At 50.0% G+C, this 25,966-nt stretch overlaps 1 protein-coding gene across 1 annotated transcript in view; it reads right to left on the reverse strand.

Annotated features, from left to right (window-relative positions):
- FGD5 (FYVE, RhoGEF and PH domain containing 5) overlaps window positions 1-25,762 on the reverse strand; it is a 129,827-nt gene extending 104,065 nt beyond the window's left edge. Inside the window, exons 1-2 of the mRNA XM_005669809.3 lie at window positions 25,614-25,762; window positions 14,744-17,366 (exon numbers count right to left, since the gene is read on the reverse strand). Of these exons, the coding sequence (XP_005669866.2) occupies window positions 14,744-17,366; window positions 25,614-25,626 (2,636 nt within the window). The 5' untranslated portion in view covers window positions 25,627-25,762. The remainder of the gene's footprint in view (window positions 1-14,743; window positions 17,367-25,613) is intronic.

Genomic DNA, 25,966 nt, shown 5'->3' on the forward strand with positions numbered 1-25,966 from the left:
AACAACCTCAGTCTAATTATGAGAAACATCAGACAAATTCTTATTGAGGGTCAGTCTCTAACACCGCTGACCAAAGCTGTCCAGGTCATTCAAAACAAGAGAAGTCTGAGAACCTGCCATGGACAAGACGAGCCTAAGGGGACCTGACAACAAAATGGGTGAGATTCTAGAACAGAAGAAAGACATGACGTTAAAAGTAAGAAAGTGTGACTAAAGCACAGCCTTGAGTTAATAACAGTGCATTGATACTGGCTCAATAATTATAACAAAGGTACCACCCTAATGTAAAAGATCATTAGCAATAGGGAAACTAGGGCTGGGATTTTCTGTACTACCTTTCCAATTTTCCTGAAAATCAAAAACTGTTCTAAAAAATAAAGTCTATTTAAAGAATTATTAAGCTTTCCCCATGATTATGTATTATCTGTATTTGTAATTCTTCAAATATGGTATATACATATTAAAATTTAAAAAAACTGAAACAGATTACATGACCTAGAATAATCTTTAACTTTTTCCCTAACAGGGTCTGGGTTTTAAGAAATTAAAAAAAATAAATCAAGTGAGGGAGTTCAGATGGGCCGGTCATAGCCTGAACCTCCCTCCCCAGCACAGGAACCGAGGAGGTCAAAGACCAGATGCCGGGCAAAGGCTGCCCCACACAAAGGTCTCTTCACAGTGCTGCTGGTTGGCCGTGGATGAGACCTGGGGCCTCCTGGAGTCTGAGACTGGGTTTGGGGAAGGAGGGGGCTCTTTATACAGAGGCAGACCAGCTGCCTGAACTCTGGTCTCTGCTGAGCCACTGACTCACCCCATGGCTCTACGGCTCTACACCCAGTGTTGACCTCTGGCCAGCAAGGAAACTTGGGTTTGGACCAGGGACCTCCCAGGAAACCAGATGCAGCATCTGCAAGGAGCTTCTCGGGAGGGGTGCGCAGGCCCAGAGCAGTACCTAGCCCAGGACACCAGCTTCTTTCTTCTGCCATCAATGGGAACAACTCCAGGTGTGCCCAGGACTGGCACCGCCTGTCCCGGGCCAGCTCAGGGAACAGCCTCACCCAGCTCAATTCCTCATGGGACACGCGGCCTCTCAGCAGGTGCCGAGTCCTAGATCAGCTCCGCCACCTGCTGGCTATGCGACCTCTTCTGGCCTCCAGCTCCTTTTCTGCTCTTCACTACCTTTTTCCTGAGGTTTTCAAAACTGTGGGACTTACAGGGACCTTCTCCTGCCCTTCCTCAGATCCCTTTTCCATACAATCCTAACAGTAACAGTAATTACACTCACTGAGAACCTGCTTTGAGCCGAGCCCTGCAGCAAGCAGGTGGCGCAGGTTGCTCTTAGCCATCAGAGACTGTCACTCTATTAGCCCCATTTTTCAGGTGAGGACACTGGGAAACATTCCAGGAAAATGGCTAACCTCAGGCCCCACACAGAAAACAACCCCGCCTACCTCCTGTCCCCTCCAGGTCTTTGCTTAAATTATGCTTTTAACTGGCATCTTGCCTCCTCCAAACCATGGTTGTTGGGAGAATCAATGTAGCTAAGAGGCACAGAAAAGTCTGTAAAGTGCAGTGCACATGTATGTGGCTGCCACATCAAGGTTTTACAACTTCCTGAACTTCCTGGGGTTTTGAGTCCAGCTTTCTGGCCTCAAAAGGAATCTCCAGGACAGTCTCTCTGGCAGGGGCTCCCCCAGTCCCTCTGCATACCCTCAGCAAGGGCAAATCAGCCTCCTATAACCCTTGCCAGGAAGAGGCGCTGCTCAATGGAGATGGGACTCATCCCTGTGCTGCCCTGTAGGTCCTGGTGCCATGCTCTGTTCTGAGATCCCGTCTGTCTGCCTCCTCTGCTACATGATGTCCGGGTGCCTCAGTCTTCTCACCTGTAAAATGGGGCAGATAGGCAATGTGCCAACGTGTGTACAGCACTGGGGTGCTCAGATGTACATGAGTCACTGGAACCTGCTAAGGGTTGCCTCCTTTCCCCACTCAGAGCATTAATTTAATTTCCAAACTTGTGAAACAGATGCTGAGGGGGTTATTAGAATACAGGAGTGTGTGATCCAATAATTATTTAACCCCAAACTGCTTTTCTTTCCTTCAACAGAACAAAAGGCCTGTTTTTGAAAGATGGGCAGAAATCATTTCTCCATCTCCCTGACTGTGTCTGGCACAGGGGTCTGTAAACCATTGATCAAATTATTGGTGAATAGGATCTATAAATATGTATACTTGACAGATAGCAGTGATTAAAAGAAGCCTGCCCAGATTATATTGGATGAGGAGGGGTTTTCAACTGTATTCCTCAGAAACCCTAAGCTCTCATGAGCAGGGATTCGCAAATGTCTGCCTGGAATTCCATGGATACAGACACAGCTACAGTGTTAATGACTAGAGTGTACTAAGCACTTATAAGGACCAGGCTCCAGTTAAAGTCTTCGAAAGTGTTAACGTATTCAAATCTCACAACAACCACTTAGGTAGGTAGTGTCATCTTTCCTGTTTTTATAGATGAGGCTGCTAAAGCACAGAGAGGTTAAGTAATTTGCCCAAGGACATACAGCCAGTAACTGGTAGAGCTAGGATTTGAACCCAGATGTCTATCTTAGAAAACTCACCACAATACACCACTCTGCACAATCATTACCATTCATTAGGCCATAACAGTGGCACTGTAATCCATAGCCCCCAATTTCTAAGATTTCTATCCATCATGACAACCTCATTATTTAACTTCCTACAAAGTATTTAAAATTTTTGAACTTACGGAAGAGAATTACAATAAAACCTTTGCCTCCTATGTTGGGGTTCTGAGTAAGATTTCACTTAAAAAAGGACCTGCTGCAAAAGAGTGAAAACCACTGGGATGAAGTGTGAGGGAGGTCTCAAGGACCTCCAAATAACTGGGCTCCCATCTGCTTCAAGGAGGCTGGGCCCTCGTCTCCAGGAGGAGGAACCCTGCCCTCCCCTCCCCCTGAGGCAGGCCAGAGCCCAGGGCCCCCACCCTCCACACACCGCCTCTTCAGCATTTCGTGGCATTCAGACTCAGCAGGCACTGGGCAGGAAAACATATCTGATGGTACCTGTGCCAGGAGGCACCTTCTGGAACCAGGCACAGGGCTGCTACTCAGTCCTCCTCTGGTCTTCGGGGGCTTCTCCAGCTTGGGGGCCTGGACACTTTCAGGGGCTGCTTCCTTGGGACTCCACCCGCCCATCCAGAACTGACCCCAAGAACTCAGATTTCCTGGCCTGTGTAAGTCATGGCAGCTGCATGTCCACTGTTTACTGACCAGGACAGAGGCTCACGACCTCCCGGGACATCCTCTAGACACCTCTCTCAGTGTCGGAAAGTCCCATTCCAACAGTATTGGAGAATATAAGGTCACTGAGCAGATTCTGGAAGGGGGTGTGTGTGTGTGTGTGTGTGTGTGTGTGTGTTTTGGTTTCTTAATTAAAATCGGGCAATCGGGCAAGCAAGCCTGAAATTTCAAGTTCTCAGATCATGCCTTGACCTGGAGAAACTTCTCTTGGGCCCTATTACGGGCTTCAGATCAACCCCATGCACGTAGAGAATGGGTCTGTTTACATAGAGACCAGCCACATCATCCCCCCAAACAACCTCAACCCTAAGACATTCATTTTACAGGAATACAGCCAAAGACAGAGGCCTCTCCAAGACAGGGAAATGCTGCAGCCCTCAGCTGCAAGCTCAGAAATCCCCAGCACACGGCTGAGCAGCTGCCTTCATTTCTTGGAGGCTGGACAGTCTTGGGACATTCTCAAGGAGACTGATGAAACACATTAATTCATCACTCAGAAATTATTATGAGTTTTCTGTGCTGTTGACCTGGAATATCGTAAGCACGGATGATAAATTCCCCTAGGGCCCTTCTTGAGCCCAGCAGGGCAATCTAAGGAAGTGTTAGCCTCCTGCATAATACCATGCCTCTGACGACTGCCACAACTGTGTGGGCTCTTCTCTCTATATATAGTTTTTACAGTACCCCCTGGCCATGTGGATCTCAGCAAGGGGACAGTCACTATAAGCTGTCCATTCCGAGTGCCTGTAATAAGGACATTTGCGTTCTAAGGATTCATACTCCACTGTGTGTCCTCACCTTTGATATCTGGGTGGTGGATTCCAGGTGGGACGTTCTCCAAGGGGGTGAACCAGAAAAAGGGAAGAACTCATACCTGGCAAGTCTTGCCTTCCAGCCCTAGCTCCTTCACTTACTGGCTTACACGTCATGTTACCACTCTGAACCTTAGTTTCCTCTTCTTTTAAACAAGTAAAACTGGATAACTACTCCTGAGGGGACATTCAGCCAATTAACTGAAGAGATGCACACAAAGTGAGAGAGAATCTCAGAGCACAGTTGAAAGCACAGGGGCTGGGGCCTGCCGGAGCTAATGTTCTGGCCCTGCTACTGACCAGCTGTGTGACCTTGGGCCCCTTCCTTAACTTCTTTGTACCTTAGTTTCCTCATCTGCTGAGTGGAGATTTTTTAAAAAGTATCTGTGTGGCTGGAGGGGAGGGGGCTTCAGATCAACTGAGTTAACACAGGTAAAGGGTCCAAGAGGGTGCCTGGCATCTAGAGGACATGAAGCAAAGCCTCGTGAGCTGTGGTGCACAAGGCTCCTGGCAGCAAAGGCCAAGGCCAATGGTGTTATATGGTAAGCGCTGATGAAGCCCTTGTTCAGGAACCATCTCTGGCTCCTTATGACAGCTCAGGGCTGAAGGGACCATCAGACTACTGGAACCCATGTGGAGACTGAGGCTCAGATGGAACAAGGGGCAGAGCCAGACTCAAGATCATTCTTTGCTGCCTCTTTGGTTCTGACAGCTGCACTACCTGCCCGCCAGCGGGCACCCTGAGAGCCCCATGCTCTGGGTCACTCTGCTCTGAGTGACTACACCATGGGGGCAGAGCAAGCTCCTGTCATCATGCCTCGATCCCCTGACACTTAGATGCTGTGCTGTGGGGGTCTCTCTTCCCCCTCACCGCCCCCCCGCCGCCCCGGCTGACAATACCTGTGCTAGCACACTGGCTGACAATGACACTCCCTTGCTGTAAAACCTTTAATAGCTCCCTATGGTTCACAGATCAACTTGATTCACACACAGAGTACAAGTCCAAATGCATTCCTTTCCAGGAATGTCCCCATTCTCATCGCCTCCCAGCCTCCCTCTGGCGCTGGCCTGGCTTCTCTCAGGTCCCTGGACCATTACCACCTTCTGCAAAGAGCACTCAGATGGGGAGGCAGAACTGATGGCTCAAGCCAGTTCAGAGCAGTCACAGTTGGGAGAGAGATCTGAGACCCAGATGCTCAAAAGTCACAAAGCCAGGGGAAGAGCTGGGACCCAAATTCAAACCTCCTTAGACTTCCAGAACCATTCTGAATAACAAATATTCTTTGTTGCATTTTCAAATAATTTGCAGATGACTGTAAACACACAAGTCTCAAAGAGTTCAGATTACTCAAACATTTTGGAACCTAACACTTCCCTCCAATGGCATCTCATGAAAGTAAAATCCAAATTTCTTACAAAGTCCCTGCCCACCCATCCCGGGTCACCCTCCCCACTGTGTTCTGCTCTCTAGTCATGCTGGACTCCTGGCCTCTCCACAGACCCTACCCCATCCCCCAAAGCCTCTAGCCTCAGGGCCTCTGTCCCTGCTGTTCCCTCTGCATGGATGCCCTTCCCCTGAGGTTATCTGATCACCATTCAGGTTTCACTAACATCACCACTTCTGAGAAGCCTTCCCTGAGCACCCCATCTAAAACGTCCCTTCCACCACTTGCTTCCTATCACATTGCTCTTTTCCTTCTTTTTCACAAGAGTAATTTCATCACAAAAAAATGATCTCATTATCCCCAACTTTCTAGCTCACTTAGTCTGTTTCCTGTCTGCCTCTCCCCAGCAGAACACCAGCTCTGCCTCACCAGGAGCTCATCTGACCACTTGCTACCACCACCGCCACCGCCTCTGAAGTCCGCAGAGCAGTGCCTGACATGCAGGATGCGCTTGATACGTATTCAGTGAAGAAATGCATGGAATTCAGAGATGACTTTTGCTCTTTGGCTGCATCCTCTGCACAATTACGCTCACTCCCAGGTCATGGACCGGGAAGAGTGAGGCCCAGACCTCAAACCCTGTCCACACTCAGGCTGAAACAAAGACTTTGCTCCTCCTCTGGGGCTCAGCTGGTCAAAGAGACCAGCTGCTGACATTTCGCCAAAGAACGCATGCAATAAGGCTGTCTGCTATTAGTGAGAATTATTTTCATGCCTCCCACAGAGGGAAACCCTGACTTTATGAAGGTAAAAACCACATCGTGATTAACACTTAATCAGGATTTCATCCGTATTAAAGCTCTGCAAGATATAAAAAAAAAAAAAAAAAAAAAAGCTGGGGCCTTAATCTCATGCTAGTCAATGTTACAATAAGTGTGTTCCTGACACGATTTTCTTATTAGGGTCCTTCCTTGTAAATTTTATTGCATTTAATTAAACATTATTGCTAAAAGAAACAGCTGCAGATGGTCTTATTTTAAGTCAGAAAATTAAAAACTGAATATTCTCATCAGTCAATTTCAACAAGAAGCACAGCCGCATGCATTAGGAATGTGATGCTTTTGAGATTATAATAATTTTTATGGCATTTCCAGGTCCTTTCAATGAAACTTAATGAAAGCTCTGCACGAGTTCATTTGTCAAAAACGTAATAATAATAGGAGGGCTTCCAGCTTTTCGGCAGATAGAAAGATACCAGTGAATACCACTGCTGGGGTGTGCCAGAGCCCAGACACTGAGCTCGGCACCAACGGAACATGGCAGTAGAAGGCTTGCTTCAACTCTGCCATCCCCACCTAAGGATGCAGAGGTGAGGCTGCACAGCACCTTTGTTTTACAATGATGCACATTTTTGTGGCTGCGGCACTGTCTACGGTTATAAAGATAAGTCAGGTTTCATCCGCTGAGGGAATCACTTCACCAAAACATTGACTGCATCCTAAAGCTGTCCTCATGCTAGGGTTTGTGCTGGATTTCAGAATGTTAATGGCAGTTGCTGTCCTTGGTCTGGATTGTCCATACAATTACCTCCTCAAACTGTTAGTTGGCTTGACCCTTTACCTTTTACTTTAGGGACTGAATTCTTCATTTTTTGTTTTTTGAGTTGTTTGTTGTTTTTGTAAATTGACTATACATTAACAAAAACCAAAAATGCATATGTATATACTGTTATTTATCATAAAATATGAGATGGTTTTACTGTAGTTATTTTTTCCTTTTTTAAAACATTATAGTTGATGTACAATGTTCTGCCAAATTTCTGCGGTACAACAAAGTGACCCAGTCACATATATCTATACATTTAAGGCTAAATTCTTACTATTTCTTGCTATGTCTTTGACTGGAAAGCAACTCAAACTATTTATTTGGGACCAGACAGACTGTAAAAGATGGATAAAAGATTAAGAAGAGCAAAGGCAGACAGAAGCTAGCCTGGAGTTAAGGGATGCTGGAGAACTCAGCTGCCATGCACATTTCAGAGGCAGAACCCCCGCTGCTCCTCCCCTCTCACTGCCTTGGCCCTACCAGGACTTCATCTTCCCTGGAGAGGCAGGTACAATGGTCTCGACTCCTCTCCCTGCTTCCCACATTTATTCCTCCACTCTCCATCCTGCCGATGAGGTGTCCAGGGCAGTGCACCAACCCCATCATGGCACTGCCCTGCTGCAAGCCCGCCAGGGTCTCCCTGCTGCCCTGGGGTGGGGGTGGGGGTGAGGCAGGTGGGAAACAGACAGGCTCATCAAGCTGATGTACGAGGCGCTTTCCAGCTGGGCTCCAGGCTGTCTTCCCAAGTTCATCTTGCAGGCATGGACACTGACCTCTGTCTGAACACTTCACAGTCTGTTCTTACCCTAGACTCCTGCCCCAGGCTTGCGACCCTCCTGTTCCTCTGGCAATACCCTCGGGCATCCTCGACAGTGCAGCTCCCTGCTGACCCTCCCCTAGAACAGTCTGGATGAATCTCTAACGCAACCTCTATGACACCAGGTCCTAAGGACCTCTCCCATCCTTTCTCCCCAGCCAGACGGGAACACCTGGAGATATGGACTGTCACCCTCCTGGACTCTAAACAGTAGCTAACGATGGCCAGGGAGGAAAATTGCTGAGTCAGTGAGACATTCTGCTATGAGAACTGGGGATGAGAGAAAGATGGTGTTTGAGACCTTATGCCTTTCAGCCCAAACTCCTCCATGTAGTCTCCATGTCTGCAGATGATGGGAAATGTTTTCCAGAATAAAGATACCGAGAAAACTTCTGAACCAAGGCTAAGTCCTTTCACTGCAGCGTCAGCTGCTGAAAACAACAGCCCTACTTTTCATTCGGGGTCCATTCAAATACCCTCTGTCCAGGAAGCCAGCCCACCCTCCTCCTGATGCCTCCTCTTTGGGTCCTGAGCATTTTGGATCTTGCACTTCAGGGACTTGGGTCTGAGTCCCCTGACCCCCTCAACTGTGCATCCACTGAAGTGACAGTATGGATCCATCTTGCCACCTCCTTCTGTAACTGAGCGGGGCCCTGGGGGGCTTCTGGGCACAAAAGCCTGTGTCCCCCATTTCTTGATTTTAGGAAATGGGCCTCATTCAATCTCCACGGCCTTCCCTGAGTTCCAAGGAGCAGGTTCAGACAGTCCCTGATCAGGGAAGGAAGGGGATGCAAGGACAAGGAAGAGTCAAGCAACAACAGCACAGCCTTGGGGCAGGATCCTGGTTCCCTCTCAAGGCATACACATAATGATGCAGGAATCTTACACACCTAAGGGAAAAGTTATATTCCTTATAACTTTTAGAAATGAATATTTCTAATGAATATAGCTTCTTTTAGAAATGAATATTTTAAAACTGAACAGCTTGGAGTCTTTGCTTGTGCTTCTCCCTCATTGGACTGCACCCTAAACACAATCACCTGTAAGCTAAAGATTAGGCACGCTGAGCACAATTGCTTGTGGGTTAAAAACTATTAGCACATGATGTTTTCCAGGAACATTCCTAGTTTGCTCTAATCTCTGATCAATATGCCCTTTTCACAAGTACTGTTATTCTAGGCAATAACCCAGAAGACCACCACCAGGATCACACCGGAGATCTCCTGCCACCAGCTTTGATGACTAAGATTCCCTCAAACAAAGAACACGTTTGCCCCAATCCTGATTCTTATCTGAAACCCTGTTTTTCTCCTTTTAGACCATAAAACTCCCTGCAATTCTTCCCCAAAGGAGGGCACAGCCTTTGAGGCATTAGCCTGCTGTGGCCTCCTTTGCCTGGCAAAGTAATAAAAATTCTTCCTCCTTCACCCAAAACTGTCTCTATTCAGCTCAGGTGGACAGAGGCTGAGTTTCAGCAACAATTCCACACACACTTGGCACAGTTCCTTGTTCAGAATTACTCGTTTCTCAAATGGTGGTCATCAGTTAGCCAAATACTTGATATTCAATTACCTGGATGTTTCCGCCCCCATCCTCACGTGTGTGCTGTTTCACAGAGTCAATCCACACACTCCTGTGTGCCAAGAACAAACGGCCTTGAAATGCTGGCCCCCCAGCCCTTCCACGGCTCTCAGAAGCAACTGAAGCTCCCCTAACAAGCAGTGCAAGTGGCTGCTCTAACCCAAGCTCAAAGGGCTGCAGGAAGACAAGGGTCCCAGCCCCTGGCCCCCTACTCCCACAGCAGCCTGGAGGGAGGGAAAGATGTCTGAGCATCTCACGTGTGAGCAAGATGTCTGAGCAAGTCCCAGAAAAGCCTTCCCATCTTCTCAATGAGCTGCCAAGAGAGCCACAAACCCAACAGCCATCAGAAAGCCATCAGAAAGGTGTGTCCTTCCACTTTGCCTTGGGCCCTTTCCTCTGGACCCATAAACAAGGCCAACATTTTGGGGGGTGGCCATGCTGGCCTGTCTCCTGCAAGGGAGACATGTGAAACTGAAGTGGATGGAGGCCGCCAGCTGAGGTGGCACTTTTCAACCACATAAAACGGAAGTGGAAGGAGCATGAGGCTGAAAGTCAGAACGACTTGGGTTCGAATCCTATTCTGGCGAGTACTATCTGCGTGCCAGCCAGTGGTTTATATCATTTTACTGGGCCTCAGCTTTCTCACCTAGAAAATGGGGACTGGAAATTCCTACAGTGCCTAACTAACAGTGAGTTTCAAATGAAATAACAGTTATCACCAGAGCCACAGAGATGGCTGGTAAGATGGCAGAATCATAAACCCTGGTCCTGACTCCAAACCAAGAGTGTTGTCTGCAGAGGTCAGAGGTGATGCTGATGCCACACCTGCTGCTGCTCACAAATTTGCAGTCCTGGTTTACAGATGTGAGGTCCTGAATGCCGAGTCACACACAGAATAGTCGTATGAGAGGGAGACAGAGAGACATCCCCTCAGTGAATGGGACCCAATTATCCACCCGCCCCCACAATCAAATTCCAATCCTGCATTCTCCACTATGTGACCCTGATCATGTCACTCAATAACAGCCAGTGTCGCCAATCATTCCACCCTGTGCTGCATTAACTCATTTCATCTTAATGACCTTACGAGGCTAGTACTACTATCGTTCCCTTCTACAGATAAAGAAACGGAGGCCAAGTCACACCGAAAGTAAGAGGTGGAGCACAGGCTGAGAGATGGGCACGAGCTCTCATGGTTCTCCCTGGGCTGTCCACAGAAAATGCCACCACAAAGGCATCAAAACCAATATTTGTTAATAGTTGGAGAGAGCACTGGGAGAAAGGGAGGAGAGGCAGCCAGTACAGCTGCATGGTCATGGTAAAATCTAGGCGGTGGGCACATGGACATTGGATGTAAAAACTCTCCTTACTTTTCTGTAAGTTTGAATATTTTCATGATGAGACAGAAAAGTGGCTTCAGGAGTCTTTGTCGAGGTGCAATGCTGAGTGACTAAAGGAGACATCGTGCAATAAGCAAACTTACAATTAATGGGGCTTTAAACGTGATGCCTGGACAAGCCAGTGTGTGTGTGTGTGGTGTTTTGCAACTAATGGGTATTTAATAAGCGTATACAAAGCACCTTGAAATGTGGTTCAGAAGATACTTCATAAATGTAGTTCTTTCCTCCAGTGAAGCTCAAAATCACCAATGCATCAACATGCATTTACTAAGCTCCTAGAGTGTAACCAACATATTGAGGTCCTATGGGATTTTAGAAAAAAAGACTGGCTTCCCCAACCAAGAGTGCTGAGGACACAAAACATCTTACTTGAAAAGGACAAGTGTTAGACTAGATCGCTATAGAAAACATTTTTTATGTGTATGACTCATTTCAGGAAAAAAAGAATGCTTTGGGTACATGGTTTAAACTAAAGGATGACAGCCTTTTTTGTATACGAGGAGAAAATGTACATAGGTAACGATGTATGAAATTTTATTTCATAAGATAGATTGTAAATAAGAGTATTGCTGTAGCTGCTAACATGTTATTATCTGTGAATACAAATCTCCCAGGAAGGACTACACAGAAGAAACTTCATAATCATCCATTAGACCCTGAGCTGCTGCTCTGATCCGGGATCTCCATGGGCCCTCTCAATTCTATTACACACCCTGCACAGTTCTTGAAGGGAGGCACTTTCAGTGGAAAAAGGACTTGGATTTAAGTAACACTGAATCTCACCATGAGAGAGTTATTCCTTTTCCAATCCGTTCAAATCCTTCTGATTATGCCAAGCAGAAAGTCTCCGCATGGTGCCAGGATGGCTGGAACACCCCTCCCTCTAAACAAAGGGACCGAGCCTCCAGCTCACAGCCTTGGCAGGTAACAACTTCAGGCTAGACTGTACCCCTTCTATTTTATTTTGCTTTGTATCTTATTTTTACAATTGCCTCTGTTTACGACAACTGATACTGCTTTTCCATTTCCCAAAAGTGACACAAAATCTCTAAATATTTTTAAGTAAAAAGGATGGACTGATTTAAAGCAAAACCGTAAGTGTCGGTGGCTGAGAACTTCAGGTCTGCTCCAAGGCTACCATTTTACAGGGGAGCCAACTGAGGTCCGGCCTCTTTTAAGACCCCACAGCAAGTCTGTAATGGAGCAGGCTCTGAACCCGTGTCTCCAGGCACACTGTCCTGTGCTCTTTCGGGACTGTCGCTATTTATTTTGGCTTCTGCCTCTGATCTTCACGCAAGGTCTGGGGTGGGACAAGTGGCGGAAGGAGGAAGGAACTGTCTCCCACCCTCTGATCCCGTCCTGTCCAACCCCAGGCACCTCTGGGCACAGGTCTCAGATCAGCAGCACCCCCGCCCTGTTGATTCTCAAAGCCCTCATTCAGGTGAAGAAGCAAGGGGGCCTTAGCCCGTGGCAGTTTCCCCTGCCTCTCAGTTCCATGTGTCTGAAGCCTCCCTTGCCCGGACGTGTTCCAGCCCAGCACGGGGATTTCTCTCTCCCTCTGCCTCCATCTGCTTCATGCAGGAAAGCGGAAGAAAGCTTTGCTCACTGACTGATATCCAAGAGGATGTGGTTCCTGCATGGGAGATTTATCCCACAGTCTGGCCTCAGTGAGGTAAATGCAGAGTGAGGCAACAGTGCTTTTGAAATTCAGAGTCTGATGGGTCAGGATTCTCAACCAAGGCCCCAGGCTGTAGCAGCAGATGTGAGCTAATGCAGGGGAAGCACCTAGTGCAGTGCCTGGCACACAGTAAGCGTCAGCTTTTCCCTGGTATTTTATTCCCTTGGTGTTATGTTAGTTTAGATGAAGGGAGCTTTTGTGGTTTTTGGACAAAGTACAGATTGAGGCGTCACAGGCCTTGCATATGGCCAAGTAGCCTGGGCACTGCACAAGCCCAGAGGCACCATATGTAAAGTTGAGTGTGACAACCAGACCTGGCGTCCCTTAGCATAATTCCCTACAAATTCCTGAACGGAGAGCCAGGAAATCTGGGTCCTAACATTGATGTCTCCACTAAACTGCTGGGCGACCTTAGGCCAGTCTCTTTCCCTCTCTGCCTCAGTTTCCTCTTCTGTAACAGAACCAAACATTGTCTGAAATTCTCTTCCAGCTACAAAATCCTGTGTGTCAACAGAAGGAGACTTCAATTTCTGAAGGCTAGTCATACAAAAGAGGAATTGAGCTCAGGGGCCTGGCTGGGGTTTTGGGGGCAGAGCCAGCATGAGCAGGGCAGGATACCATAGGGAGTAGCTTTTGCCTTAGCGGGGCTGGGACACCCAGGGAGAGAACTTTTGCTTCTGTCAGAAAGAAAATCTTAATCAGAGTCCCTAGCAACAAACATGGCAGCTGTGGGTGGTAGTGAGTTCCCTGCGGCTTGAGGAATTCAAGTATAGGCTGGGTTAGGAGAGAGAGCTATGAGAGGTGACAGCTTTGACCATATGCCCTTTGTGGTCCTTCCCAGTGTGGAGACTGTACCGTTTCAAGGCTTGGTTCTATTTTCATCAGTGCTGGAGGCATTTCAGCTCTGAGTCCCATCAAACCCCGCTGATAACTATTAATGTAATGAACTCATCCACTCTGCCACCCTCACCCTCTTAAAGTTCACACCCATCCACATTCTTCAAATTAAACTGGATTCCTCCAGCATCACTACTGTTTACCTTTGCTGTGGCCAACAAACCTAGGAAGAACCAGTTAATAGCCTTTTCCAGACTTGGGGAAGGGGGAAGGTGGAGCCAGGGTGGGGAACCCTGTAAAAAAAATCAGGAGAATAAACCATACAAACACTTCTAGTGTCTATACTCCAGAGACAGCTAATGCCAATTGCAAATCATCCCTATCTATTCATTACTGCAGGGCCCCTGGGCATTGCTAGCGGCAGCAGCTGTGTAGGACTGGGTTGCATTACTGCACACGAGGGAAAGAATCAGGATTTCCCTTAAAACCACACCATTCTGACTTTTCATTAATCTAGATAGACTCTCCCAAGGGTATAAATGGTTGAGGTTGAATCGTGGCACTTTTCAGTTGCACCCACAATGTCTAAGGAACAGCAAGATTTGGCAATTATCCACCTGGGATGATCAATAAGGGCATTCAGTCAGTCTTGGGAAGGTGGGGTCCGAAAACCCCCACTGCTGTCAATAATTGCAGTGTTTCACGCTCACTTCCAAGGTGACTGAGTCCAAAAAAAAAAAAAAAAATCAGCTTGGATGTAAGTCTTAAAGACTTCTGTTCAGAAATTTAGCTCACGCACCCTTAGCTCTTTAAACAATTTAAATGAATTGTCTTTTCTCGTTCCCTTGAATAGAGTGTATATTGACACAATAAAAAGGTATCAATCACAATTTAGAGTATTTTCCTGATGGTGAAAGCTATTTAGTTTGGCAAGAGTCCAGAACCTTCTCTCTTGGTGACTTTCCCAGAGGGGCAGAGCACAGCAGTCCACCTAGGAGATGAAAAGTGCACCCCAAATAATAGACATACTGTGCTGGCATGTGTGATGCATGTGGCATCTAGGACAACACTTTTGCAAAGGTTAGATCCTCCCATCTTCTCAAACACTCTGCCCAGAGGCAGCAGGACTCCATTTCCCAGATGAAGTACCTGAGCCTCAAAGAGGTAAAGCCACTCACCCCTTGTCATAAAGCCAGGAGGAAAGAGAGCCCGAGGCTAAAAAGCAAGTCTGTTCTGTCCCCGTGCCTAAGCCCACCTCCTGGGTAGTTACACCTGCACCACAACAAAGGAACTGGAATGTCATGGTACCTTTCTGCCTCCTGGTCTGCACTCTGTGGTTTGCTCTCGAAGGCATTGAAGCTGCTCATGTCCACATAGCCATCATTCTCATTGGCCGCAGACAGGGCTCTGCTCTGCTCTTCAAACAGCTTTGTAAACGTGCCAGCCCTTGCGGGCCTCCGGGGTGGAAGCTGGATGTTTTCATAGTCCGAGTTCATGGCTGGAATGTTCTCGTAGTCCGAGGTGTCAGCATTGGGGAAAGAGATGGAGCGCGGCTTGGTCAGGGGCAGGGGCAGAAAGGGCGGCCGGGAGCGGTCCTCGAAGGACTCCACCCTGGACACCGTCCTGCTGAAGGGCACACCCTTCCTCTTGCCGTCCCTGTAGAAGATGAGGGAGGAGGGCGAGTCACAAGCCCGGGGCTTGCCTGTCCGCGCCCTGAGTTGAGGCGAGTTGCTGAGGCTCCTCCGGTCCATCTCCAGGAGCCGGGCTGGCCCATGGTAGCTGGACTCCGAGGAAGACCTGGACGAGGACACGTTGACGTCCACATGCACCTTGCTATCTGTCTTCTTCTTAAATGTCAGTGCCAGGAACCGTTTAAAGGACGGCTTCTTCTTCTTGCTGTGCTTGTCTGGGGGCTCGCTCTCCACCAGGAGCGAGGGTGAGCTCTTCGTGATGGGCTTTTTGGTGATGCAGGCCAGGTCAAAAGGGGGCGGGATGTCGACCACAGAAGATGGGGTGGAGGTGCCGCTTGACGGTAGGTGGCCCCTCTGGGAGAAGCTGCCAGAGGAACCAATCATGCAGGGCAGGGAGAGGTTGTCGTCCTTCCTCTTGATCCTGTGGTCGTCTAGGCTGCATGCCTCGGGCTCCCGGTACAGGGACATGGGAATCTCTCGGCCTTCCACGGAGAATGACCGAGGGTACAAAGTGAAGGCTCTGGGCTTGGCGGGCAAGGCCCTGCTGATGTCTAGCGGCTTCCCCTCCAATGGCAGGACTGTCTTCCTTGCCTCCTGGGTGGCACCTGCAACGCCAACTGCTGATGAGCCAGCTTCTGGCCCTGTTTCTTCTGGGACAGTTTCTGGGACATAGCCAGCCACCTTCCCGGAGTGGGGCCTGGCCCTCACAATGACGTTCTTCCTGTCAACGGGAAGCGAGCCACCCTCAGCATCAGAGCTCACTTCGTCCTTCACGTCATAGCCACTGGGTGCGTCCAAGGAAGCCTGTGCCTCCAACATTGCCCCATCCCCCTGGTCTTCCCTGCACACCAGGCCCACTCCCATCTCATAGGGGTTGGTGAGTGCATCGTCCAGAGCGTCGTCATCCTCTGACAGGACCACCACATTGGGGACACAGGGCCTCTCCTCAGCACCACTGGGCCGGGAGCCATGCTGGCCACAGCCAGCCCCAGCCCCTGGGTCCTGCTCTGCCTGCTGGCCCGACTGCAGTACCTGCTCTGACTCTGGGCCTTCCACCGACTCAGGAAGAGGAGTGTAGCTTTCGCTGCAGAAGGAGGTGCTCTCGGTTGGGAAGAACTCATAGGGACTTTCTGAGAGTGGAGCCACAAAGTCATCCAGACAGTCGCTCTCAAAAGGAATGATCTGGCAGCTCTCCTCTGCTGCTTCATCTGGCACGGCGTCCTCATCTCCTCCAGGGTCTCCTCCTGCCCCCTGGGCCAGGGCTGCAGTTTCTTCTGGGTCACATGGCTCATCATCAGCATCCTCGCCGCCACTGCCTGGGGTATCTCCACACACCTCCAAGGAGGTTTCAGGGCTGAGTGTGGCCGCCTCTGCTTCTGGGATGCCTGTGACCAACCCCTCATCTTCCAGGGGCTCCTCTTCGGCATCTTCTGCATTCCTCTCGATGGGGCTGTTGGAGTCCAGGCATGCATCCAGCGCCCCAGGTTCTGTGTTGGCACAGCTTTCCTCGCCATCCTCCTCTGCCTCACCAGGGGTCCCGGGCTCCTCGCCACGAGCTGCTGGATCCTCTACGTGGAGGTCCAATAACGACATATTGCTCAGAAAGGCTGCCTCTCCATCCCGAGGACCCCCATCCTCCAGGATGCACTCGCTGTATTCTTCCACCAGCTTCGCTTCCTCCTCAGACATGAACCTCTGCTCCTCTGCCCCCTCGAACTCAGGCGTGAGGTCTTCATCACTCTCTCCACTCTGCACCGCTTCAGCTGGGCTGACCAAGTCCTCTGCAGTTGCTGTCCCCTCCTGCTCACACTCCTTGCCTCCTTCCTGGCCTGTCTCCTCCCCACTGGCCTCCAGAGGCACCGAGACTTTGTCCTCTGCAGAGCCCCCAGCCCTGGGTCCATCCTCTTGGGGCACAGCCCCAGGGGCCAGGATGTAATCCTCGTCCGCCTCAGACTCGGAGCATTCCGGGTTGGAGCGCCGCTCCTCGCAGAGCCCTTTGTCCGCACAAGGCAGCTTCCCGTTGCTGCATTTGTTCAAGCTGTTGATCATGTAGACACTGGCCCTCCACTCGCTGGGGGTAGCCAGCCTGGGTTTTGGGGCGATGGGGGGTTTTGGCCCCCTAGACATGGAGTTGGGACTGTGGAGACTCTCAGGCCGGGCTGAGGGGAATTTAGGTGCCGTTACTGGCGTGAGAGGACTGGCAGTCTTTGGCTTGGGAGCAAGTGGTGGTTTGGGTGAATCTAAAGGATGAACACAGAGAAAAGAAGGAGAGAAAAAGAACAGTTACCATCACTTCCATCCAGAGTTCCCTACCCACCATTTTTGAGAGAACACCGAAGATGTTTCCCAACCCAGGTGAATCCAACCTACCACATTCTGCCTCAGGTTTACGCCATCCACCAACATCTTTAAAAGCCTTTGACCTTCCACTAAAGACTCATTCTGTGAGCAAGGTGAAGCGATCACTCTTTTAGGCACCATCCAGTGGAAAGAAGCCAATTGGATGACCGGCTATGCTCCTCAAAGGAAGACATCCACATCCTTCAAGGCATTCACTCAACAACCAGGTACTCAAGGTTTTCCACGTGCAGGTGCCCATGAAACAAGGTTGTTCTCAACAGTCACCATCCCTGAGCCCCTGTCCTTCCACCATTAATTCCCTGGCACCTACTATACACAAAGAACTGCAGACGGTCAGGTCTTCCAGGGCCAAGAGGAGAGGATTCCTGCTGCAGACTACTCCCCTCTGAGTTAAGGAGACAAGATGAACAGGACAACTGGAAGACTGAGCCCAGGCCCCTGTATGTGATGACTACACAGCTCTCTCTGTTTTCTCCCTCCCTGGAGAATGACACACCACAGCTCTGGGCTGGTGATGTGTGATGCTCCTGATGGTCACTGCTGAAGTCTACATGCTTCAAGACCAGGGTCCAGCTAACTTCCCTGCATCCATATTTCACAGTAGAAATTGGGGAGGGAGTGGGATAGACTGGGAGTTTGGGATTAGTAGATGCAAACTATTGCATATGGAGTGGATAAGCAATGAGGTCCTGCTTAATGGAACAGGGAACTACCTCCCATCACTTTTGATGGAACATGATGGTGGATAATATGAGAAACAAGAATATACATATATATATGTATATATGCATAACTGGGTCACTTTGCTGTACAGCAGAAACTGACAGAACACTGTAAATCAACTCTAATAATTTTTTTAAAAAAGAAATTACATGATATTTTTCAGCATGGATATTTACAAAAGATCTCATACATTGTGCATGCTGAGGATGTACTGAATGTGGCAGAATAAAAGATATGGTACAGCATATATGTGCTGCAGGAGTTAGAGAAGCAAGAGCTGCCCTGGCTAGGAAGACCCGGCAGAGAGGCGAGACTTCAGCTCGCTTTCGCAGGATGGGAGTGACCTGGACAAGGGGAAGGGTCAAGGGAGGAGTCGCCCGCCGCCAAGGTCAGTGGCTCTCTGGCCACAGCCAGCCCACGCCTCCACACCTCCCGCCAAGTCTCCAAACCCCTGTCCCTGTGGTGGGCAGGGTGAGGAATGCAGAGTTCAAGGGCTGCAACTCCATCCTGACATCGCTTCCAAAGCACTGCCTGGTTCCCCGATACCCGGGTGTAAGACGGACAAGCCCCCCTTCAGCCCAGTCTCACTCCCCAGTTCCAGCCCATTAAGCCTTGGGTGCATTACAGAGCAGCCTCAGGACACCAGCCCAGCCGTGACAGAAGGAGGACAGAGCAGAGGGCTGGAGGTCTGTCAGCACACCTGACTTCAATCCTTGTGCATCCAACCCCTGTAGTCTCTAACCTGGAGCTGTCTGACAGAAACCTGATGTGAGCCACATTTATCATCACACACGTGATTTTTAATTTCCTCAAAGCCACTTTGAAAAGTAAAAAGGAAACAGGTGAAACTAACTTTAACAATACATTTTCCACCTCAATTATCCAAAATATCATTTTGGACCAAAAGATCATTTTGGATATTATCACATAAATCAATGAATCACATTTGGATCAACAAGTAATCAAAATACAAAATTTATTGGCGAGAAAGTTGACGTTCTTTTTTTGTATTAAGTCCTCGAAATCTATCATGTTTTTCACACTCGCAGCACATCACAATTCAGACCAGCCACGGTTCAGGCACTGAGCAGCCACATGAGGCAGGTGGCTAAGCTGCTGGCCAGCACAGCTCGAACTGTTCCTAACCCACCTCCAAGGGACCGTCCCCCTGGCACCTCAATTTCAGTGTGTCTAAGGCCAAAGTCAACATCATCTCCCCCCAACCGGCAGAGCTATGTAAACCTCAGCTGAAGAGCCCCAAAGGAAATGAAAAAGGCCCAGAATAGCAGTGATACAGGCTTATAAAGCCCAGGCACCACGTCCCTCAAAGGGTCTGACTTCAGAGCCTCGGAACTCATACGCTGCATGTGAATCTAAGGAACTTGTGCGCCTTCTCAAGGCAGAGCCAACCAGGAGGAGTGGGGCGTGGGAAAAGGAATACTGCCAGTTTTAAGATGCGGCAGCTGACAGCACGAAGGGGAAACAGAGGCACAGCTGACTTTAAAGACCTTAAGGCTAAAAGGCCAAAGCAGCAGGTGTAACAATCCCCCATCTCCACCTGCATTCATCCTCGCCCACAACCAGGCCCACCGCTGGTGTCCAGGTAACAGCCCAGAGTCCTCAAGATACAGGAAGTAACTTTCCAACTCTGTGTTTCCATAGGCAATCAAAAAGGTCCTAATTTAGAAAAATTTCTGTCCTATTTGGTTAAAAATAAAAGGCAAACCCAAACATTTAGAGCTTAAATAGCTAAGCTTCAGCGACCTGTCAACGTAGAGTAACACAGTAATAATGGAACCTGGTGATCTGGGTTCAAATCCTGGCTTGGCCACTTACGAGCTGAGGCTGAGCCTCAGATTCCTCATCTGTGAAATGGGGACAACAGTAACACCTTCTCTCAACAGGCAGTTAGGAAGATGAAAAGGTATATAATATGAGAAAAGTGCTTAGGAGCAGGGCTTCCCACAGGAGGTCCCCATAACCAGTAGCTTTTACTGTTGTAATAATGTCTGTCTTCCCCACAGACAGGCATAAGTCTTGCTCTACACAGACAGGTAACATGATACCAGCATCACGCCCTCACTATCAGATGTTAGGCAGCGGCTGGTCTTTGGGGTGGGGGCTCTCATTTCTCATCCTTAACAGGTAGTATTTCACACGGGCCTGACGGAGGGACAGAAGGGCCGTGAAAAATGACCATCACCTAGACTGCATCCCTCCCACCTCCATCCCATCCTTCATCCAATCAAGCTATTGATCTGGGAGTGCGGTCTCCTCAGTAAAGGTTACAGTGGGCATCTGAGGCATGATCCTGCAAGAAAATGCCTTCCCCACAGGAGCCTCTGGGAGTGACAAGTACACAGTGTCCACAGAGTCCTGCTCCCAGCTCTGGGGCTCAGGCATCCACGCTGAGGTCAAAGGACACCAGGTCAGAAAGGTCTGACCCCTTCATCAAAAGATGAGGAAACTGAGGCACGGAGAGGGCAGGTGACTGGGCTGCATTACTCAGCTAGTCCAGAGCAGGGACCGGGTAGAATGGGAGTTTCTTGCTTCCTGGTCCAGGCCCTGAACCTCTGCCTTCACCCTTTTGCCACCAGGCATATGTTCTACAGTGGACACTCAGGGCTCCCAGCTTCTAGTGAAGCCAAGAAGAGTAAAAACGCAGGGAAATTGGGGCCAGTGAGACCAGGGCCAGCAAACCCAGTGAGAAAGTCCCATGAGCTATGTCAGAAGGACTAACTGACCATAAAGTGAGTGTTTGGCTTTCCTTCATTCCCATCCCGTTTTTTTTAGTCCGGTGCCATTAAATAGGTGCGTATTGAGTACCTCATACGTGCCAGACACTCATCCAGACTCTTTGAACATCTCAATAAACAAACAAAGACCATACGTCTTATATTCTAGTGGTGGAAACATACAATAAAAAGAGTAAGTATGTTATACATGGTATGTTAGATGATCATAAAAATCTATGGAATAAGATTGGAAGTTGGGGGGTTTTGCAACTTTAAATAGGGCAACTGGGACAGGCTTCACTGAGAGGTCATCAGTGTGAAGGCTTGGAAGAGGTGGGTCCAAGGAGGCTAGAGTGGCTGAAGGGAGTGAGGGGTGGGGCAGGAGGTGTGCTCAGAGGGTCCTTGGGAGGTGCAGATCACCCCCAGCCCCAAGAGGAAGAAGGATATGCATGCTCCAGCTAAAGTGCTAAATGGAACAGAAGAGGTGAGCATGGGAGCAGGGGGACCAGTGGGGAGGTACAGGCCATGATCCAGACAAGAGGAGACAGAGGCTTGGACCAGGCTGACAGCAGTGGAGGTGGGAAAAAAAGTTGGATTCCAAATAGGAAGGCAGAGCTGGCGGGATTTACTGACAGTATGGACTTGGGCTAGAAGGGAGGGAAGTCAAGGACAATAGGAAGGTTTGGGGTTGGAGAGACTAGAAAAGTGAAGTTGCCACCATCTGAACCAGGGCAGGCTGCAGGTGCTGGGGAGGGAAAACCAGAATTTCAGTCTGTACATGTTAAATCTGAATTATCCAGCACACCCCTAAGAGGGACTATAGGGAGGGGGGCGGTCCTTGGGTGTAGCAGTCTGGACTCCCAGGAGAGCTCTGGATGAGAGGGTGTCTAGGGCACAAGCCTGGTGGGAGTGTGGGCAGAGATGAGAGTGGGGCCTGGAGGGAGCCCCTGTACCCCAAGGTTATGAGAAGAAGCCAGCAGAAGAGACCAAAGGAGGAGAGAAAATGAAAGAGAAAATGAAACTCAGGACCCTCTCTAACTCCCTCACCAAAAGGAACCAGACAGAGCCCCTGTCCACAGTACAAGGTCATCTAAGTCTCAGACCAATTCTGCCCAGAGACACCTCGGCAGAGAGAGCAGCAGGATGCATGGCGAAGGAAAGGATGATTTGCATAATCAAAAAAAGATGTTTGGTGTTCCAGGTAGAGGGAACAGAGTGTGCAGAGGCCCAGAGGCAGCTGGATGCAAGCCCTTTGGGAGCAAGTAAAGTGTCCGGTTTGGCTGAGCTTTGGATGGTGGCAGGGAAGGGAGAATTGCAATACAGATCAGAGCAGGGGGCTTCTCCTCTGAGGTAAGCTTAACTTTCTGACTGTCCAGAACCCAGCATGGATGGAACTACTGGACCCTCTGCTGCCTCCCAAGTCCCTCTGGCTGCCACACAAAACATCTTTCCCCCTTGGGGGGGCATGCCCTCTCCACCCCAAGGTACCAACACCAGGACTTCCTCGAAGTTTGCTTCACCTGAGGATGACTCGAATGTAGAAAATACTTCCAGCCAAGATGCCAAGAGTTAACTGGGGGGCAGGGAGTCACAGTGACAGGAGGAAGAGATTTTTAACAGCTTCTGGTGATAGAAATCATCCTTAGCCAGCCCCCTGGTGCCAGTTTGTATTTTCTCTCTCTATTTTAATTAACTATCTGTCACTCACACCTTCATGGCATGGCTCCCTGTCAGCTGTGCAGAAGTTGAACTAGAAGGGTACTGCGAGGAGCACTGGACTGGGAATCGAGAGCTCTGATCTCCACTCTCGACTCTGACAGTAACTATAGGGGAGACCTTGGGCAAGTCCCCTCCCCTCCTTGAGCCTCAGTTTCTGTAGAGTGAGGGGACTGCGCCACCAGTCAGTGAGTGCCTTCTGCTCTGGGTGACAACAGCCTATTAAACTCACAGCTTTTCTGATGATGTCCCCTGATGGTCCCATCTTCGGCCCCTGTGTCTCTTTCAACTGTAGTTCATGATACTCCCCTTGGAACTCTCATAACCATATGTTCCAAGAGTAATTATCTTCCAATTTCACCTTCCAATTGCATCTTAATTTAACTTTCATTCCTGGGTGCCCGCTGGAATGTCCGAGCCAAGCCCAATGATTTCTAATTAGGCTGCTGTTAAACTAGTCCAGTGATCCACAACAGGGCACGTGCTGGGAGCACAACGTGGGGCAGAGTGGGAAGAGCCTGTGCCCAGGACTCAGAAAGGCCCATGCTTCAACCCAGCTCTGCTGCATGGGATCAGCTGTGTGATCATGGGCACATCACTTTGCCACACTGAGCCTCAGTTTCTTTCTTGGTAAAATGGAAGAAATGTCCCTTTTTTTTTTCATAAGGCTGTTGAGAAGTTCAAGAGAAATAACAGACAAAGGATACCTAAAAGATTCAATTGGCAAAGATTTCCTGTGAGCCTACTGTGCATTTGGCACTGGATAAAAAAGCAGGGGCTCAAGCTGGCAGTATGTGTCAGCTCCTCATTCAGTGTTTCAATCTTGTCTCGGCTCCTCATTAAATCAGTGACCATAAAAATCCCTGCAGCTCAGTTTTCTCATCTATAAAATGGGAAGAGCAAGAGTATTTACCATAGGGCTACTGTGAAAACTGAATTGATACAAGCAAAACACTTAAAAGCAGTACCTGATTAAATATCAGCTCATAATTTACTAGTCACTTATAATGTGACAGACACTGTACTAGGTACCTTACAAGCTTTATTTAATTTCATGAGAACTCAATGACAAAGATTATCCTCATTTTTCAGATAAAGAAACTGAGGCACAGAGAGGTTAAGTAACCTGTCAAGATCACCTGAGTATACAGTGGTTCTGAGATTCAGTCCCACCACGTTTGTGAACCACTATGTTACATGATCAGGAAATTCCGAGCAGAGCACACAGAAATCATTATGTGAGGTCTATGACTTCCATCACATGGAAAAAGTAACCAGGTTTATGCTAGAGGCTAAGTACAGCATAGCTGAACCCCAGAGTGGTAACTGCTGAGATTTTCTGGGACCCAACCTACCTCTTAGTGTATTCTGGCTCACTCAATTCCCCAGATTCTTAGAGAAGGGAGGGCTTGCCCAAGCCTCATGCAGGGAAATGTAGGAAAACTGGACCGGCTCTCACCATTGTCTTAAAGGGAGTTTTATTAGGAGTGTAGCAAAGTGCTAGCCGGGCTCTGTCCAGGCTGTGCCAGATCAGGCAGGAGGCGACCTTCTTCCTCCATGGAGTGGCTGGCAGGGCACTTGGATCCTGCTCCAGTCTTTTCCAGTCCCCAAAAGGGGCACCTCTGCTTCCACCCTCACACTCCCCCATTCTGTGACCAACACTCACTGTCCAGGTGTCCACATGCCCAGCAACAACAGGGCATGGACCCAGGGAGGCAGCTACCACACTCAAAAGTGTCTCCTTAGATCAATCCAGCCAAACATCTCCCATCTGCACTTCACTCCTAAGACAATGACTTTTTTCATTAAAAAGATTTTAAAAAGAGAAGCCCCCCCCCCACACACACACACCACACACACTCAGGGCAGCAGGATATGGTTCTAAGACAGCCAAAATGGTGGCTTCCTGTTTCTTTAGGGATGTGTGTTTTGGAGTATGGCTTCAGACAGGGGTGTTGGTCGGGGAGGGAGCTGCCTGTAGCTAAATTCTAAGAGAAAAATATTAAAAGTGATAATCGCTCCTTGGCAGGCAAATGAAGTTAGCTGGGACTGCTGCCCTGCAAACTCGCCTCTTTGAGAGAACTTTCTGCCCTCCCGGTGGAGGAATCAGGAATCCCAGAATTAGGTTCCAGGCACCGCCCATCTTTGAGTCTCAGTTAATAAATCTGGTAAATGGCACTCCTCTGGAGGGTTCGCTATTTACCGTCAAACGCATTCTGGATTTCATGAAACCCCTGATCTGGCAGAGTCAGATCTGCAGGGCAGAGACGCGAGGGCTGAGGGAAGCCGGGCGCGCGGCTCAGCCTTGGCTTCCCCTAGGCTTTCGCTCCCCTGCGGGAGGCACAAAGAGAGCCCCCGCCAAGGCACCGCGGGGGAGGGGGATGCGCTCTGGATTGTGTGGTAACGATGAGCTCCAAATCTGGGGGTCGAGAAGAGAGAAGAAAGCAAGAACCCGCTTAAGGGCGCGCCGCGGGTTAACGAGGGACCAGGAACAGACCCCGCAGTCGGATCCCGTTGGCCGGGAGTGGCTTTTGAGGGGCCAGCGGAGGGCCTGGCGGGGACCTCCAGAAGCAGGAGTGAGGATTAAAGGGCGCGACCAAGTCGCCTTTGCGAAAGGAATGCCTTTCTCCGTTGCGAGGGGACCCTCAATCTGGGGACAGCGCGGGGAGAGGGATACGGCCGTTCGCGGACAGGGTGCGGCCTCGCCGAGGTTGAAGGGGCGTCCCCAAGGCTGGGCGTCCGGAGGCAGGGGCCCCCGACGTTCTCAGCTTCTTGGGCGAGGGATCTCCGCACCGGTCCACACCTCAGCCCAGGAAGAGCCCAGTGGGAAGTGGGGGGGGGGATGGTTCTCCGAAGCTCCCTCCCGGCGCCCCGCGGGCTCCAACTGGAAGCGCCCGGCGGGGGCCCCTCGCGCGCGTTCTGCGACGCCGGAGGTAGCTCAGAGCCTCCTACCTGCTCTGTTCATTTTCCAGCGTGCGGAGCCCGGGGCCGCCCGTCCGTGCGTCCGTCCGTCCGAGCGCGAGTCCACGCGCCGCCTCACTCCATGGCCGCCCGCGGGGCCCGCACCCCCTGGCGCCTGCCCCGCCCACGGCGCGCACTGGTCTCCGCGCGGCGCGCAGGGCCAGTCGGGGCGCGGGGCGCGAGCCTCCGGGGCTGGGCGGGGCCGGGGAGGGGCGGGGGCGCGAGCGCCGGGCGTGCGGGGGCGGCGGTCGGAGCGGCGGGAGGTGTTGCGCTCACTCGGGACTTCGCGCGGCGCGCAGGGTCAGTGGGGGCGCGGGGCGCGAGCCCCCGGGGGCGGGGCTGGG

Source organism: Sus scrofa, chromosome 13, assembly GCF_000003025.6.
Source record: "Sus scrofa isolate TJ Tabasco breed Duroc chromosome 13, Sscrofa11.1, whole genome shotgun sequence".
NCBI lineage: Eukaryota > Metazoa > Chordata > Mammalia > Artiodactyla > Suidae > Sus > Sus scrofa.